This window comes from Oncorhynchus clarkii, chromosome 16, assembly GCF_045791955.1.
Source record: "Oncorhynchus clarkii lewisi isolate Uvic-CL-2024 chromosome 16, UVic_Ocla_1.0, whole genome shotgun sequence".
Taxonomy (NCBI): domain Eukaryota; kingdom Metazoa; phylum Chordata; class Actinopteri; order Salmoniformes; family Salmonidae; genus Oncorhynchus; species Oncorhynchus clarkii.
This window is the reverse complement of record NC_092162.1, coordinates 37462699-37478172: the sequence shown is the minus strand read 5'-3', so window position 1 is coordinate 37478172 and position 15474 is coordinate 37462699. Positions and strand designations below refer to the sequence as shown.

The window sequence follows — 15474 nt, the reverse complement described above, 5'->3', positions numbered from 1 at the left end:
ACAGCTTCTTGTTCTTTATTCCTTTACTTTACCCCTCCTCTCCTCTTCACTCCGTCTGCCTGGCTATAGTTCAAGTCCTCCACTCCTCCTCTCCTCTGCCTGTTCTGCCTGGCAATAGTTCTAGTCCTCCACTCCTCCTCTCCTCTGCCTGTTCTGCCTGGCTATAGTTTAAGTCCTCCACTCCTCCTCTCCTCTGCCTGTTCTGCCTGGCAATAGTTCTAGTCCTCCACTCCTCCTCTCCTCTGCCTGTTCTGCCTGGCTATAGTTCAAGTCCTCCACTCCTCCTCTCCTCTGCCTGTTCTGCCTGGCAATAGTTCTAGTCCTCCACTCCCCAGGCCAAATCGTGACAGTTCAATAATGCCAAACTATTCCTGGAATGTCAAGCTAACGCCTCAGCAAGAAGCAGCCTGACTGTGTGAGTCTATATGAAACGGCTGATTCTACTAACATCAGTTGTTTTTTACCTTTTGCATTCTTCCATATGCTCCCCTTCTCCCCTTTCTGCTGGTCTTCTCAGTGTATTGAACAGGCATGATCAATCAGAGGCTCCCTGCGTTGTGCTACACACAAACGTGCACCAACAAAAGCACACACACACACACACATATAGAGGAACAGCACCAGCTAGTCAGCCAAAGTACAGAGTAACAGACAGGAACAGGCATTCCACTCTCCCAATGTTCCATGGGAGGCTGCAGATGAATAGCACACTATTCTGTTATTCCAAACCCACCCAACCCCCTCCTCCTTTCTCCTCTCTCCACAACACTGTCCAGTGTCCATTCTCCCCTTCCCTCCATCCCTCTTCCCCCTCTCTCCAAACCACTGTCCAGCATTCACCTCCCCCTTTCTCTGTCGAGACGGCCAGTGGTCTCTTTTGAAGCGATGGTGTGCGCAAAGGGGTTGGTTCGGGGTGGGAGGGGGGAGGGGAAGGGGGTGACAGCATGCAGCAGGGAGATAACAATAGGTCATCTGGGAGTGCTGCTGGTGCAGGGAGAAGTAGGATAACCTTATCAATACTATCACCACCACACTACTAACACAACCTGGGAAACAGCTCCATCCAATTCCTCCTGGCCTCTTACCTCTCTCTCTCCATCTCTCTCACTCTCTCTTCCCGCTCTCTCGCGTTCTCTCTTTATCTCTCTCTCACTTTCTTTCTCCCTCCCTCTGTCTTTATTCTCCTCCTCTCCCCAGTCTCTCTCTCTCTCTCTCTCCCTTTCCCTCTCCCCCCCCTCTCTCTCTGGGTAATATGAGCTCCTTCTGTTGCCATGCATGAGGGTAACACTAAAACACAATCCACTACCAGCAGGAGAAACAGGAGAAAGTCATTCCCACTAACAGCCTCTCTGATAAGAGGTGTTCTGGCCATGTGTCACTGTGGACACAGTAGTAGCAAAGAGGAAAACAGGCTGAGGAAAAAGAGAGTGTTGATTAAAGGAGTGTTGAAAGGCCTGTGTTAAAACAATGTTAAAAGACAAGTGAGGTTGAGAGACGTTTTCCAATATGAATATATGTGAGAAGAAGAGAATAGGTTGCACACAAAAACAATAGGCTTTTATAGTGTTTCAACCAGTGGAGGCTCCTCAGAGGAGGAAGGGGGGGGGATCATCCTACTCAGTGAAACTTAAAAAGTTAGCCTTTTTAGACAAAACTATACTCAATATACTCACCTCACCAAATGTTTGATTGAAACACATTGTTTGCAATGAAGGTCTATAGTAGCCTCACCAGCACTCTGTAGGTCAGCACCATGTTGTAGCCGGGGGACAGCTAGCTTCCATCCTCCTCTGGGGACACTGACTTCCATAAAAAACCTAGGAGGCTCATGGTTCTCACCCCCTTCCATAGACTTACACAGTAATTATGACAACTTCCAGAGAATGTCTTCCAACCTATCAGAGCTCTTGCAGCATAAACTGACATGTTGTCCACCCAATCAAAGGATCAGATAATGAATCTAGTACTGAAAGCATAAACTACAGCTAGCTAGCGCTGCAGTGCATAAAATGTGTAAGACTCAAAGAGAGAGAAAACAGTTTTGAACAAATACATTTTTTTCAAAAGGAAGGAGTAGCAAGAGGGAGTTCGAGACATATTTACTTAACTAGCAAATGCAGCTAGGTAGTCTAGCCTACTCAAACACCCTGCTCAAACGGAGGGATGCTATGTTAGCTCGCTGGCTATGACTATTCAACACAACACTGGAACAAAAGAAGGAAGGGAAACACTACTAAGGTACACAATAGCAGATTTTGGTAGACGGAAGGTGCTCTTTGGTAAAAGGGTTAAATTGGTCATCAAAAAGAAGGCACTCTTCATATAATTAATTAAAATGCCTTTATTTGTATGGCATGTTCAATGGAAACAAAGTTTAAAAACACTGGAACTCTTCCAGGTCAAGGTAAGCTTTGGGTTTTTACTCATTTATTGCCACCAGGGCCCGCTGGTGTAAGTGCTAAACTGCTTACTGACTGTACACCGTAACATTACTGCATGATTGCAGGGGGTTTAATAACGTGTTAGTTCTATTAAATATGTTGACTACGACGTTACTTTAGCTAATATGGTGACACCGATGTAGAATGTGTGTAGCTGTTATGATATGGCTTGGAAAGGTTTTTTCACCTGGTCTCATACAGCTGATGTGTTGTGCATTGAAGTCCACAAGCGATGGGAAAAGGTAAGCGGAGGAGATTGCAAAGATGCGAGAAGGAATGCATCGTGGCTGCTATGAAAGTGAACTGTGTTCATGTGTGATTAGGGGTATATTCATTCCGAAGCTTCTGTTCACAAACTTTTCATAGGCGAGGTTGTAGCAACCTCATGATGGGTAAAGGAAAAATTTGAGTATCATGTAGTAGCCTAAACCTATCTCTGCTACATTAAAATGGGTGAATGGAATATGATTGACAGTCATCCCATATGCTTTAATAGGCCATGCTCATGAAAAAATTATATTGTCCTCCCTTCATTTTAAACGGCACCGACCGCCACTGGTTTCAACACATTTATTGTTCTGTGATGTCTCGTATATATTTCCTGAGGTCTGCCTCTGTCTCCTACAGGCTTGTAAAAAATGCACTGGAACCACTGTCCTAAATAGCACCTGACAACCTGGTGTCTCTCTCTCTCTCTCTGTTTCTTCTCCTCCAGGCCTGTATAAGATGCACTGGAACCCGGAGCATGCCCAGTCTCTCAGCCAGTGGCCTGAGCAGCACCTGGATGTGTCCTCCACCACCTCCTCGCCAGCCCACAAGTCCGAGCTGTACGCCGCTGGCCGCACCCACGGCCGAGGAGGCTCCACCCACGGCTACGCCTGGGCCAATGACGACATTGGTGCCCTAACCGCCTCCAATCTGCTGAAGAGCTATGCAGAGAAGTACTCTGGTGTTCTAGACTCGCCCTACAACCGTCCACCGGGGCCCGCTGTAGGGGCCTACCCAGAGCCAGGGGCCTTCGTGGGCCTCAATGGCCTCAAGACTGAGCTGGAGCCCTGGCCCCTGAGCCACAGTGCGGAGGGGCCCTACCCCGTGTCTCTGGATGGTCTGTCAGGCCCCAAGGCTGGGGCCACATCAGCAGGGCCCCCAGGTGCCAGCAGTGTGTCAGTGGTCAACAGTAACCTCTCAGACTCTGGATATAGTGGTAGCAGCTCCTGCTCTGGGTCTCACTCCGGTGACTACAACCCCCCCAGCTACAACGGTACCTACCTCTCGTCTGGGTACTGCCCCGGGCCCCTGCCTGGCTCAGCACTTCCCCCCGCCTCCCTCCACCACCCCCTCCAGCCCACGCCCACCCTGGTGCCCAGCTACTCACCCTCCACCCAAGTTTACAACTACCCGCCAACAAGCTACCCCCACCAGCCCAGCCTGGCCCCCGCTTACAGCCACCCCTCTGCAGGGTACTTACACTCCGGGCTGGCCGCCCCTACTCCTCTCCCCTCCCGTCCCACCGTAGTCGGGGGTAGCTACAGCTACCAGGAGTCTGGAAGTGGGGTGAAGAGGAAGGCATTTGACATGTCATTGGAAGAGGAGGGGGAAGGTTCTCGATACAGGAAGTATTCAGGCTACGACCCAATGAAGTCCGGAGGAGGAGGGGACTCTCTCTCTCCCTACAGCATGGGGGATAAAGGAAACATCAGATTCACCACAGGCAGCACAGATCCCCTGGCATTTAAGCCCAGTAAGCCCTCCTCCCAGCCCCTGGTGTCCCCTCCCTATATGGTGGCTGTAGCAGGTGAGAACAGCCCGGCAGCAGGGATGACTGGAGAGAACGGAGGAGGAGGTGGGTCAGAAAACCAGGTCTTCTCCCACTCCCAGCAGCAACAGCAGCAGCACCGCTCCTCCCAGGCTCACAACCAGAAACTCCCCTCCCTCCACGGCCAGGGCCAGCCTGGGTCTGGACCAGGGGATACAGCCAGCCTGAAAAGTCCAGACCCCATGGTTCTGGATCTAGTCAACGGGGAAGTGCTGGATTGCAGCCCGGCCCTGCTATGGGGGGAGCTGGCTGGGCTGACCCACGTCAAGGCTGCCCTGGAGGAGGAGCTGTTGTGGCCCTGTCTAAGGCCCAGCCCTGCCATCCTACCACCAGCCACCGTGCTGCTGTTCGGCCCCCGGGGAAGCGGGAAGACCACTCTGGCCCGCTCCATGGCCGCCCAGCTGGGGGCCTCCTTCTATAGGCTCAGCGGGGCCATGTTAGCTTCTAAAGGCAAGGTGGATGCCGAGGGGATCCTGGGGGCCACGCTGCAGGTGGCGGGGGCGAGACAGCCTTCTGTTGTGCTGCTCAGTGAAGTGGAGGCTCTGGAGGATGAGGAGGGGCTGAGGCAGGTGTTGCTATCCGCCCTGGAGAAGGCCCAGATGGGGTTAGGGTCGGCGGGGGGAGCCCCTGGGCTGGTGATTGTAGTGTGTACCACTGGCAGGCCAGACCTGCTCCAGGATACGGTGCATCGGAGCTTCGCCAAGCACTACCACGTGGGTCTGCCAGATGCGGGGATGCGGAGACAGGTGCTGCTGCAGGCGCTAGTGCCCCAGGGATGTTCTCTCAGTGACAGGGAGCTGGGGGCTGTACTGCAGCGGTCAGAGGGGTTCTCTGTGTGGGAGCTGCTGCAGCTCTGCCAGCAGGCCCTATCCTCAGCATCCTCCTCGGGCCCTCAGGGGCCCTTACACAGCCTTTCAGGACAGGCTACGGGGCCCCCAGCCCTCAAAGACTTTGAGAACGCCTTCTGCAAGGTGCGTCCGCAGTCGAACGCCACCCCGAAAGAACTGGACACTTGTATGGAGTGGAGCAAGGTGTACAGCCACTGAGAAGGCAGGAAGGCAGGGAGACAGCCACTGTATGTAATATAATGTAGGAGACTGTGAATGTAAACCCTGTCTTCACTTTTGACATGATGACAAGTCTTGGGAAAGTTTTACTGTTTAGTTGTTTTGTAATTACTTATTATTATGCAACCAAAGGTGTTAGATTGTTAAGATCGAAGGTTTGGGAGAGATGAGAAGCAGATTTAACATAGGTTTCTCTGGTTAGCATGCTGATGTTTCTATTAAATATACATATACTTTATTTTTCCCAAAGAAAAAGATAGATGATGCCTTTGTGGACGGGGCAGTGTATTACAGTAGTAGTTGAACCTATATGGTGGGATAACTGCATCATTGGAGATTACTTCTCAAAGGTTCAAATCCTAACTTGAGATCCATGTGCATAACTTGTCTCTCAAATCTCGACATCAGTGCATGAATCACGCAAAAGCCGAGTTGAGTACAACGTGCATCTCTAGACAGTTAGGATTCCACCCAAAGATCTATCTTTTTTTGTACTCCAGGACATAAGTCAGTGATGTGTTGTCAAGGTGACGTAGTCCAAGGTGATGGATCACCAGGGTCTTTAGGAACAACCTGGACTTGTCCAATAAGAAACACTTTTTTTTTTTTGCTTTCCGTTGCAAAACAGATTGAAAAGGGGCAGGACTACCTGGACTCGTTCAATAAAAGCAATTTTTGTTGCAAAACATTTTAAAACATTTGTTTCCTAATGAACACGACCCAGGGATTTTTTGAGAGATCTCTCTGTTGTCTGACTGCTACTCTCAGGACCCTATCTATTACCAGTCCACTCCTGTGGTGTTTTAGTTTTCATTGGTCATTTGGTGTGTGAAAACAGCTTAGAATCAATTTGAACAACTATAGTGGGTTTTTTTTCCACAAAAAAATGATCAACAATACCTCATTGTCTCTTAGCATTATGGGTTATTAACTTAAAACACAGCTTTTAGCTTCTCACCAAAGTCATGTCATTGTGCTGAAATAATTCAACAAAAAGCATCATCATCATTTGATCTGGTCTTATCGTGGACACTTTGGATCAATAGTCCCTCTTTCCCCTATAGTACAGTATCACATCATTCACAGCTGTTTTGGAGACTAAACCACTACAATAGCTCATCAATTGTGTACATCCTGAATGAACGTTAAAAAAAAACCCCGTTAATATGCAACTTTAAAAAAACGTTGAAATAGAACATAAAGGTCATGAGACTAGGTTGTGATTGAATATACAACACTATCATTCAAAGCCATGAGTATAACATCCACACATACAATATATTTGAACTGTGGTTTATCACACATTCCTCATTCAGTGCAGTTTTCCCTGAGAATGCTGCTTTAATTACAACCATTATAATACAGACAAGCACAGCAAGGCAAGATGGCGCTATCTTTGATGTCTGTTTGTCTCTTTCACCTATCTGCTTGTTTTCTTAGTATGTATGTATGTAGTCTTGTTTGAAATGCTCAGGAAGAATTTCTTTACCTCAAAAAAGAAATAAAGAATGTATGTAGTCTTCAGTCTTAGTGAAGAGAGTAAAAGAGGGGAGGAAGAGCTGACGAGCAAAAGGAGAAAAGACCTCACACAGTCCTGTTGTATACACACTGCAGCTGTCTGGGCATATGCCTCGAGGGAGAAACTTGAAAATGATACAAAGAGTAACATTGAATGTAATTCAGGTATTTCAAAGGATATTTGATCCCATAAAATCCATGTTTTTATTATTATATATGAATATATAAATACAAAAAAATATCTTATCCTTTTATTTTTAATGTAGATGTTTTTGGTGGAATAATGTTTGTCTTTATGAAGTGTTACGTAGAACACAGAAAATATCCCTTTTTTGCTGGACAAACTGTTTACAAATCAACCCAAGGCATTGTGAGTTAACATGTCATATTCATGCATTACTGTTAAATACATATTTTATTGTAATAGATGCAACTCTTTATCGAAATCGATGAATAAAAGGTGCACATTTATTTCCCAAGCCTGGACACAGACAAGAAGCAGTAAAACCATTGTCATATACATTTAATTCTCATATACATTTAAGTGTCATATACATTTCATTGTCATATACAGCAGAAAGAAAATAGAAAATGAGCAAGGACCTAAAGATGAATCAGCTATATGCAGTCGGCAGCTAATCATGTCTAACAATAACCATATATTGTTAATCAGTATTATGCATTATGTACAATACAATACAATCCTAGATATAACATGACAATCCAGAGAAAAGCATACGTGCAGGGTTGTGCTATCGCTACTACTCTGTTTAACAACAGCCTGGAAATATCTTGTCATTCAGTTGAGCTGCAGGTACCGAGGTGAGGTCATGATTATTGGACCGTTACCATGGTATGCAGACCGGAGGTACACTGGAGGATGATGTAATCGTCTTCTGCTTCTTCTCCTGTCTCTCTTTATCTCTCCCCATCTCTCTCTCTCTCTTCTCGTTATCTCTCTTTCTCTGTACCCAATGCAGTTATTATAGCGGTAGGGTCGTCCCTAGCCCTAGCCCTAGCTGCTGGCCCCAGTGACCATGTGGCTGGCCCCCCTCTGCCCTCTCCCTCCTCCATCCATCCATCCCTCCCCTCCTCCTACCCCGTCTTTCCCTCCTCCTTTTGGAGTGGCATTGCTCTGATTGATGTCCGGGAACCTAATATCACAACCCTGGCCTCTCTCCAGTCTCCCCTGTACAGCTGGTGGCTTCAGTCATGCCATAGAGCCGGGTCAAACACACTGACCCCAGGGTTGATACACATTTTGTAAAAGTAGTGCACTATAAAGGGAATAGGGTGCCATTTGGGACACATCGTAGGTCTAAGAAACTGAAAATACATCTTCAAACTTAGCAGGAGAAATAAGCCTTAACATTAAGATACATAATTTATAAGGATCATTAGAGGCAGTTATAATTTGTTTTCAGATAGAGGTGTTACATATCAGGCAGGGGCTGGGGCTTGAGGCAAATTGTCGTAGTTTATAACAGAAGTCATGGGAGTTTAGTTCATGAAAGGCAGCCGATATCAATACTATCATTAGTTCATTTGATGGATTAAAAATATTTTCGCTATTTCCCAGAGCTCAGATTCACAAAATCGTCCGTGTTGGTCAAACATGTAGATTTCAGAAAAACAATCATTTTGTTCATTCTTCTGTCCGTTGTTTTTGTTTCTCATTAATGCATTACCTCACTCTACACATGTTACTGCTTCATGTATTAACCAGAGATAATGAGTGGGAATAGCTCTTATCATTAGAGGCATTGATGATTGGGTGAGGTAGTACTTCCTAAAGGAAAGTCAAATAGCCTCACAATGTTTGACTCACGCATGTTCTTGATATCATGTCGACAACACACCTTTGTTCAACCAGTGTTGTGTCTTCTTGAAGCCAATGAGGAAACCAAAAAAAAAATACAACAGTTTGTTCAACAAAATAGGCTTTTGTTAGCTGTTTTGAATCTAATATTACAGTAACTTTGTTCTTGCTTCTTGTATATCTTCTGTAACCATTTCTACCTCATTTGGCAACATGTTGTACATGAAAGTATTCATTTCATGTCTTTTTTTATGTCTGTTTTCAAACTGATAATAATGTTCTTGAACTGTAATCATGGTCTACCTCAGAAAAGACTGTATTTTAAGAGAAGATTATTACACAATATTAAACAGAAATATGTCAATATTGGACTGTTGGCCCTGTCATTCTTTTTTTTAATGACATCAGAGTGTATGATTTTTTGTGTGAGTATTTTGACAGGTCTACAATGAGAAGAGGATACAGATAGGTGGGAAGAATAGATGTGGCGATTGAACCCCGGTCTACATTTGGGAGCTTGATGTATGTGCCAGAAGTCTTGCCACTCAACCACAGCTTTGATCAAGCTCAAGGTTTTGGTTGAGGAGTTCTGATTTCGGATTCCAATTGGGTTGTTAAAAAAATCCAATTCCAGAGAGTGCTGGAATGACAACATGGTTTCATCTTACCTCACATCCATATCCTGGACTGACCCCAATGTTAAGGTCAGTTAAGTCACTTCAATTGATTAGCAAATCATTTAATTAATCAAAATGCTAATGATTTGTCGCGCTAGCAGTAACGTGGCTTTATATACTGAACAAAAATATAAAAGTGTTGGTACCATGTTTTATGAGCTGAAATAAATTATCCCCAGAATTTTCCATACACACAAAAATATTATTTTGTTCAAATTTTGTGAGCAAATTTGTTTACATCCCTAGTAGTGAGCATTTACCCTTTGCCAAGATAATCCATCTACCTGACAGGTGTGGCATATCAAGAAGCTGATTAAACAGCATGATCATTACACAGCTGCACCTTGTGCTGGGGACAATAAAAGGTCACTCTAAAATGTGCAGTTTTGTCACACAACACAATGCCACAAGTGTCTCTAGTTTTGAGGGAGCATGCAATTGGCATTCTGACTGCAGGAATGTCCACCAGAGCTGTTGTCAGAGAATTTAATTAGTTAATTTCTCTACCATAAGCTACCTCCAATGCTGTTTTAGAGAATTTGGCAGGAGGTCCAACCGGCCTCACAACCGCAGACCATGGCGTTGTGTGGGCGAGCAGTTTGCTGATGTCAGCATTGTGAACAGAGTGCCCCGTGGTGGTATTGGGGTTATGGTATTGGCAGGCATAAGCTATGGACAACAAACACAATTTCATTTTTCTGTGTGAATGCACAGAAATACCGTGATGAAATCCTGAGGCCCATGGCGAGGCCCATTTTTTAAGGTATCTGTGACCAACAGATGCATATCTGTATTCCCAGTCATGCGAATCTATAGACTAGGGTTTAATTCATTTATTCCAGTTGACTGATTTCCTCGTATGAACTGTAACTCCGTAAAATCTTTGAAATTGTTGCATGTTGAGTTTATATTTTTGTTCAGCATAGTTAGGCTATATTGCCGCCGTGCTATATATTCACGCCACAGGCTGCTGAGGGGAGAACGTTATTATGGTAATGGCTGGAGGGGAATAGGTGGAATGGTATCAAACACCTGAGTTTGATGCCATTCCATTAGCTTCGTTCCAGCCATTACTATGAGCCGTCCTCCCCTCAGCAGCCTTAACTGACTCACACAGGCATCTCTGGTGAAATAGATTAGCCTACACATGAATGACGTACACAGAACCAAGTGTAGATTCAAATAAAGTATATTGTCTTGGTGGTTGTTTTTTGTGTTGGTGCTTGTGTTCTGGGAATGTGGTCATCCTCAGTGCTCTCGGGGTTCAGAGGCAGCAAAGAAGGAAAAAGAGAATACTGCTTTCAAACCAAGATGCATAAACATTTAAAAAACTATCCAGCAACTGTCAATGGAAGTTTGCTTAAAAAATAATGATTTATTGTTCAAATAAACCTTAGTTTCCTCCACTGTTCTCCAAAGAGCTGCTGGATATTTTTCACCTCCTTTAGTGCAAAGATCCAGCAGCAGCAGCGGCAGTAGCTGACCCAGGCCAGAGACAGCTGAATAATTACACAGTACCCAAGAGGACCCAGAGCAGCAGCACCAGAGCACTGAGCTCCTCCATCCCTGTCATACCATGTAAACAACACCGTGCCCCATACTGTCTCAACTTTGCTATTTCTGGGCTTCCTTGACACCTTTCAGAAAACACAGACTGAATGTGAATATATGACAAATTATGTATAGGGACGGTCAGTGACAACTACAGTTAACTCTGAAAAAGTGAATTAAAGCTACTGGTAGCCATCTCTCAAGAACCTGCAATCCAAATTGAATGGTAAGAATTTCCATAGAGGAACAATCGGTAACAATAATAGTATAAGGGCTCGATTCAATCCGTTTTGCTGAAGTTCAGAGCTATAGTGTGAGAACCTGGGAACATTGCCTTTAAATTTCAATCGCGCTATAGCACTGAACTGATTGAATCAAGCACTAACTCTGAAATTAGTCAGTTACTAGATGTGGTTGATGGTTAGGGTTGTGTTTGAGGGTTAGAGTTGTGGTTGAGGGTTAGGTTTAGGGTTGTGGTTCAGGGTTAGGGTTGTGGTTGAGGCTAGGGTTGTGGTTGTGGTTAAAGCTAGGGTTAGGGTTGTGGTTGAGGCTTGGGCTAGGGTTAGGGATAGCATAAATGTCAACATCTTAACTGAGCTATAAAGTCCGTGTGAGTCCCTGTAGAGTAGCGTGTGGCGGCGGTGGTGGTCAATGGTGGTGGTGGTTGTGTGTGCGTGCATGCACATGTGAGTGTGTTGTGGGGGGGGGGGGGGGGGGGGGGGGGTGGGGAGGGTGTTAACTGTGTGATTAATAATAGTCTAATAATGACATATAGCTGTTTTGTTCCCACATCCTTGTGGTTAGTGGCTGTCCTTCAGCCCATTATCAAGGATAATTGTTTCCCCAGCTGTTAGAAAATGAGTTTTATCCTTCTTTTTTTATTATCATCATGAACACACTTACAAACAACAGACCGAAACATAACCTTGGAAAGGCAGTGAGAGGTTGGGAGTGGGAGAAAGAGTGCTGAAGGTAAAACACAGAGCATGTGGGTTTTAATAATAATAATTTGTAAAACCATTTTTATTATACTTCCCATTTTCCTCCTCTTGTATTGAATCAGGTTTTGGATGAGGGCGTTTCATTTTTAAATAATCTTTTAGATTTGTTTTTTCTTCCTTTTTATGAAGTTCCCTTCTATATAATGTCACCTTGGTTGGAGAGCGAGGCAGCAATACCACCTTGGTTGGAGAGCGAGGCAGCAACAGCACCTTGGTTGGAGAGCGAGGCAGCAATGGCACCTGGGTTGGAGAGTGAAGCAACAATGGCACCTTGGTTGGAGAGCGAGGCAGCAATGGCACCTTGGTTAGCGAGCAAGGCAGCAATAGCACCTTGGGTGGAGAGCGAGGCAGCGACCGACTGTTCCTTTTCCTGTAGAAGACTGGAGTGAATAGCTCAGAAAGGAGTACTAACAAACACCAAAGAATACCAAGAATGTATAAGCCAGCTCAAGCTAATCTACCCCTTTATCTAATTGTACCATAGAGCCTATAGGCCTGGTTGATCCTTGCTTTAACATGTGGTTTTCTTCATCCGATCAAGGAATACCAAAGCATACCAAGAATGCATAAGACATCACTTACTAATCTACCCTTTATCCACTTATTACTATTAGTCCATGGAGGCAACAGGCCTATGTCTGGTGATGTATAATAGGATGTGTTCGAGGATCAGAGGAGATCTGTTGTGTTGGTGGAGGTCTGATGGGCACAACAGACAACGCCCAGAAACACTGTCTGTTGTCCCTGCAATCTGGCCACGGTGACGGTGTTAATATACAGTTGAAGTCGGAGGTTTACATACACCTTAGCCAAATAGATTTAAACTCAGTTTTTCACAATTCCTGACATTTAATCCAAGTAAAAATTCCCGGTCTTAGGTCATTTAGGATCACCACTTTATTTTAAGAATGTGAAATGTCAGAATAATAATGGAGATAATTATTTCTTTCAGCTTTTATTTCTTTCATCACATTCCCAGTTGGTCAGAAGTTTACATACACTCAATTAGTATTTGGTAGCATTGAAGTCAATGGTTTAACTTGGGTCAAATGTTTCGAGTAGCTTTCCACAAGCATCCCACAATAAATTGGGTGAATTTTGGCCCATTCCTCCTGACAGAGCTGGTGTAACTGAGTCAGGTTTGAAGGCATCCTTGCTTGCACACGCTTTTTCAGTTTTGCCCACAAATGTTCTATAGGTTTGAGGTCAGGGCTTTGTGATGGCCACTCCAATACCTTGACTTTGTTGTCCTTAAGCCATTTTGTCACAACTTTGAAAGTATGCTTGGGGTCATTGTCCATTTGGAAGACCCATTTGCGACCAAGCTTTAACTTCCTGACTGATGTCTTGAGATGTTGCTTCATTTATTTCCACATAATTTTCCTCCCTCATGATGCCATCTATTTTGTGAAGTGCACCAGTCCCTCCTGCAGCAAAGCACCCCCACAACATGATGCTGCCACCCCCGTGCTTCACGGTTGGGATGGTGTTCTTTGGCTTGCAAGCCTCCCCCTTTTTCCTCCAAACATAATGACCAAACATAATTTTCCTCCAAACATAATGACCAAACATTATTTTCCTCCAAACATTATGACCAAACAGTTCAATTTTTGTTAAATCAGACCAGAGGACATTTCTCAATTTCTCTTTCTTTGTCCCCATGTGCAGTTGCAAACCGTAGTCTGGCTTTTTTTTTGGAGCAGTGGCTTCTTCCTTGCTGAGCGGCCTTTCAGGTTATGTCGATATAGGACTCGTATTACTGTGGATATAGACACTTTTGTATCTGTTTCCTCCAGCATCTTCACAAGGTCCTTTGCTGTTGTTCTGGGATTGATTTGCACTTTTCGCAACAAAGTACGTTCATCTCTAGGAGACAGAACGAGCGTGTCTCCTTCCTGAGTGGTATGACGGCTGTGTGGTCCCATGGTGTTTATACTTGTGTACTATTGTTTGTACAGATGAACGTGGTACCTTCAAGCGTTTGGAAATTGTTCCCAAGGATGAACCAGACTTGTGGAGGTCTACAAAAAAATTATTTTGAGGTATTGGCTGATTTCTTTTCATTTTCCCATGATGTCAAGCAAAGAGGCACTGAGTTTGAAGGTAAGGCCTTGAAATACATCCACAGGTACACCTCCAATTGACTCAAATTATGTCCATTAGCCTATCAGAAGAAAAGCCATGACATAATTTCTGGAATTTTCCAAGCTGTTTAAAGGCACAGTCTACTTAGTGTATGTAAACTTCTGACCCACTGGAATTGTGATACAGTGAATTATAATTGAAATAATCTGTCTGTAAACAATTGTTGGAAAAATGACTTGTGTCACGCACAAAGTAGATGCCCTAACCAAACTATAATTTGTTAACAAAAAAAATTGTGGAGTGGTATGTAAAACTTCCGACTTCAACTGTACAGTTGCTAAACTAATTCTAAACTTTTATTAAATCATTTCAAATACTCTATACCTTGGTGCAAAGCGTTATCGTGATAACTACTAGCTAATTTGCAAAGATACTCTTAAATAGCTATACTCCCATACTCTGCTAATGAAATGTTGTTGTTGTCTTCTGATTGGTTCTCGGCCAACAAGAAGCAGGAAGTCAATCATCTTCCTGTCAGTGTTGTTAATTGGAAGTAATTAGGCGAGTAGAGTTTATAATGAGATAATAAAATATGCTAATGATCCACCATCATATTTACTCATAATACTGACAGAGGAGAGGAGAAGAGAGGAGAAGGAAGGGAGGAGAGGAGTGGAGAAGGGAGGGGAGGCGAAGGGGGAGAAGGAGAAGGAGAAGAAGGGAGGACAAGGGGGAGAGGAGAGTCACAATAAGGCCTCACAACAAGCTTACAAAAACTTAAATCACATTGCACATGGACACAATGTGAAGTCTGCCCCCCTCCCCCCTCTCTCTCTCCAACTGTTCCCTATCGCTCTCTTTCTCTCTATCTCTCTCTCTCTTTCTCCCTCTCTCCACCTTGCCTCCTGCCTCTCCATTGTCCAGGCCTCCCCCCCCCCCCCACCCCCACGCTCCCTCTCTCTCCCTCAGTACGTTTCTCCAGCTCAGCGCTTCTTCTTGCCACTCCATTGTCCAGGCCATGCAGCACAACAGCCTTGATACTGACAAGGTTGACATCAGAGGAGAGACCTGACACGGGGTGAGTTAGAGCTGCCAGCTGCTAGCAATCAAGTCTATTTTGAAGTCAGGGATGCAGGGACCCCCAGGGCCAAAGCGGCAACCAGCCCAACCCCTACAGCCCCCACACTACCCCTTTCCCTACAAGTCCCACCGTAGCCTCCACAATCCTTTCCCCCACCATCCTACCCCCCCCCCCCCCCCCTCCCTTGAGCCCACACTATAGCCTCCACCACTATCATGGCCCTCACCACCCCTATGGCCCGCATTGTAGCTTCCACACTGACAGCCCCCACTCTCTGGCCCTCACTCTACCCCAGCCTCCACCTATTGTAGCCCCCACTTACCCTGTGCCCCACTCTGGCTGGCCCACAAGCCCAGAGCCCCCCACCCCATGAGATACTCTACCCTACTCCTACTACCCTGCACAGCTGTATTGGTTC

The 15474-nt window shown here is 45.2% G+C and overlaps 1 protein-coding gene across 2 annotated transcripts in view; it reads left to right on the top strand.

Annotated features, from left to right (window-relative positions):
• LOC139368383 (fidgetin-like protein 2) overlaps positions 1 to 9025 on the top strand; it is a 30977-nt gene extending 21952 nt beyond the window's left edge. The window contains exon 3 of one of the 2 annotated variants that reach the window (XM_071107182.1): positions 3157 to 9025. In XM_071107182.1, the coding sequence (XP_070963283.1) occupies positions 3157 to 5303 (2147 nt within the window). In that variant the 3' untranslated portion in view covers positions 5304 to 9025. The remainder of the gene's footprint in view (positions 1 to 3156) is intronic. The other variant, XM_071107183.1, reaches the window with a different exon arrangement.
• The last annotated feature ends 6449 nt before the right edge of the window (positions 9026 to 15474 follow it).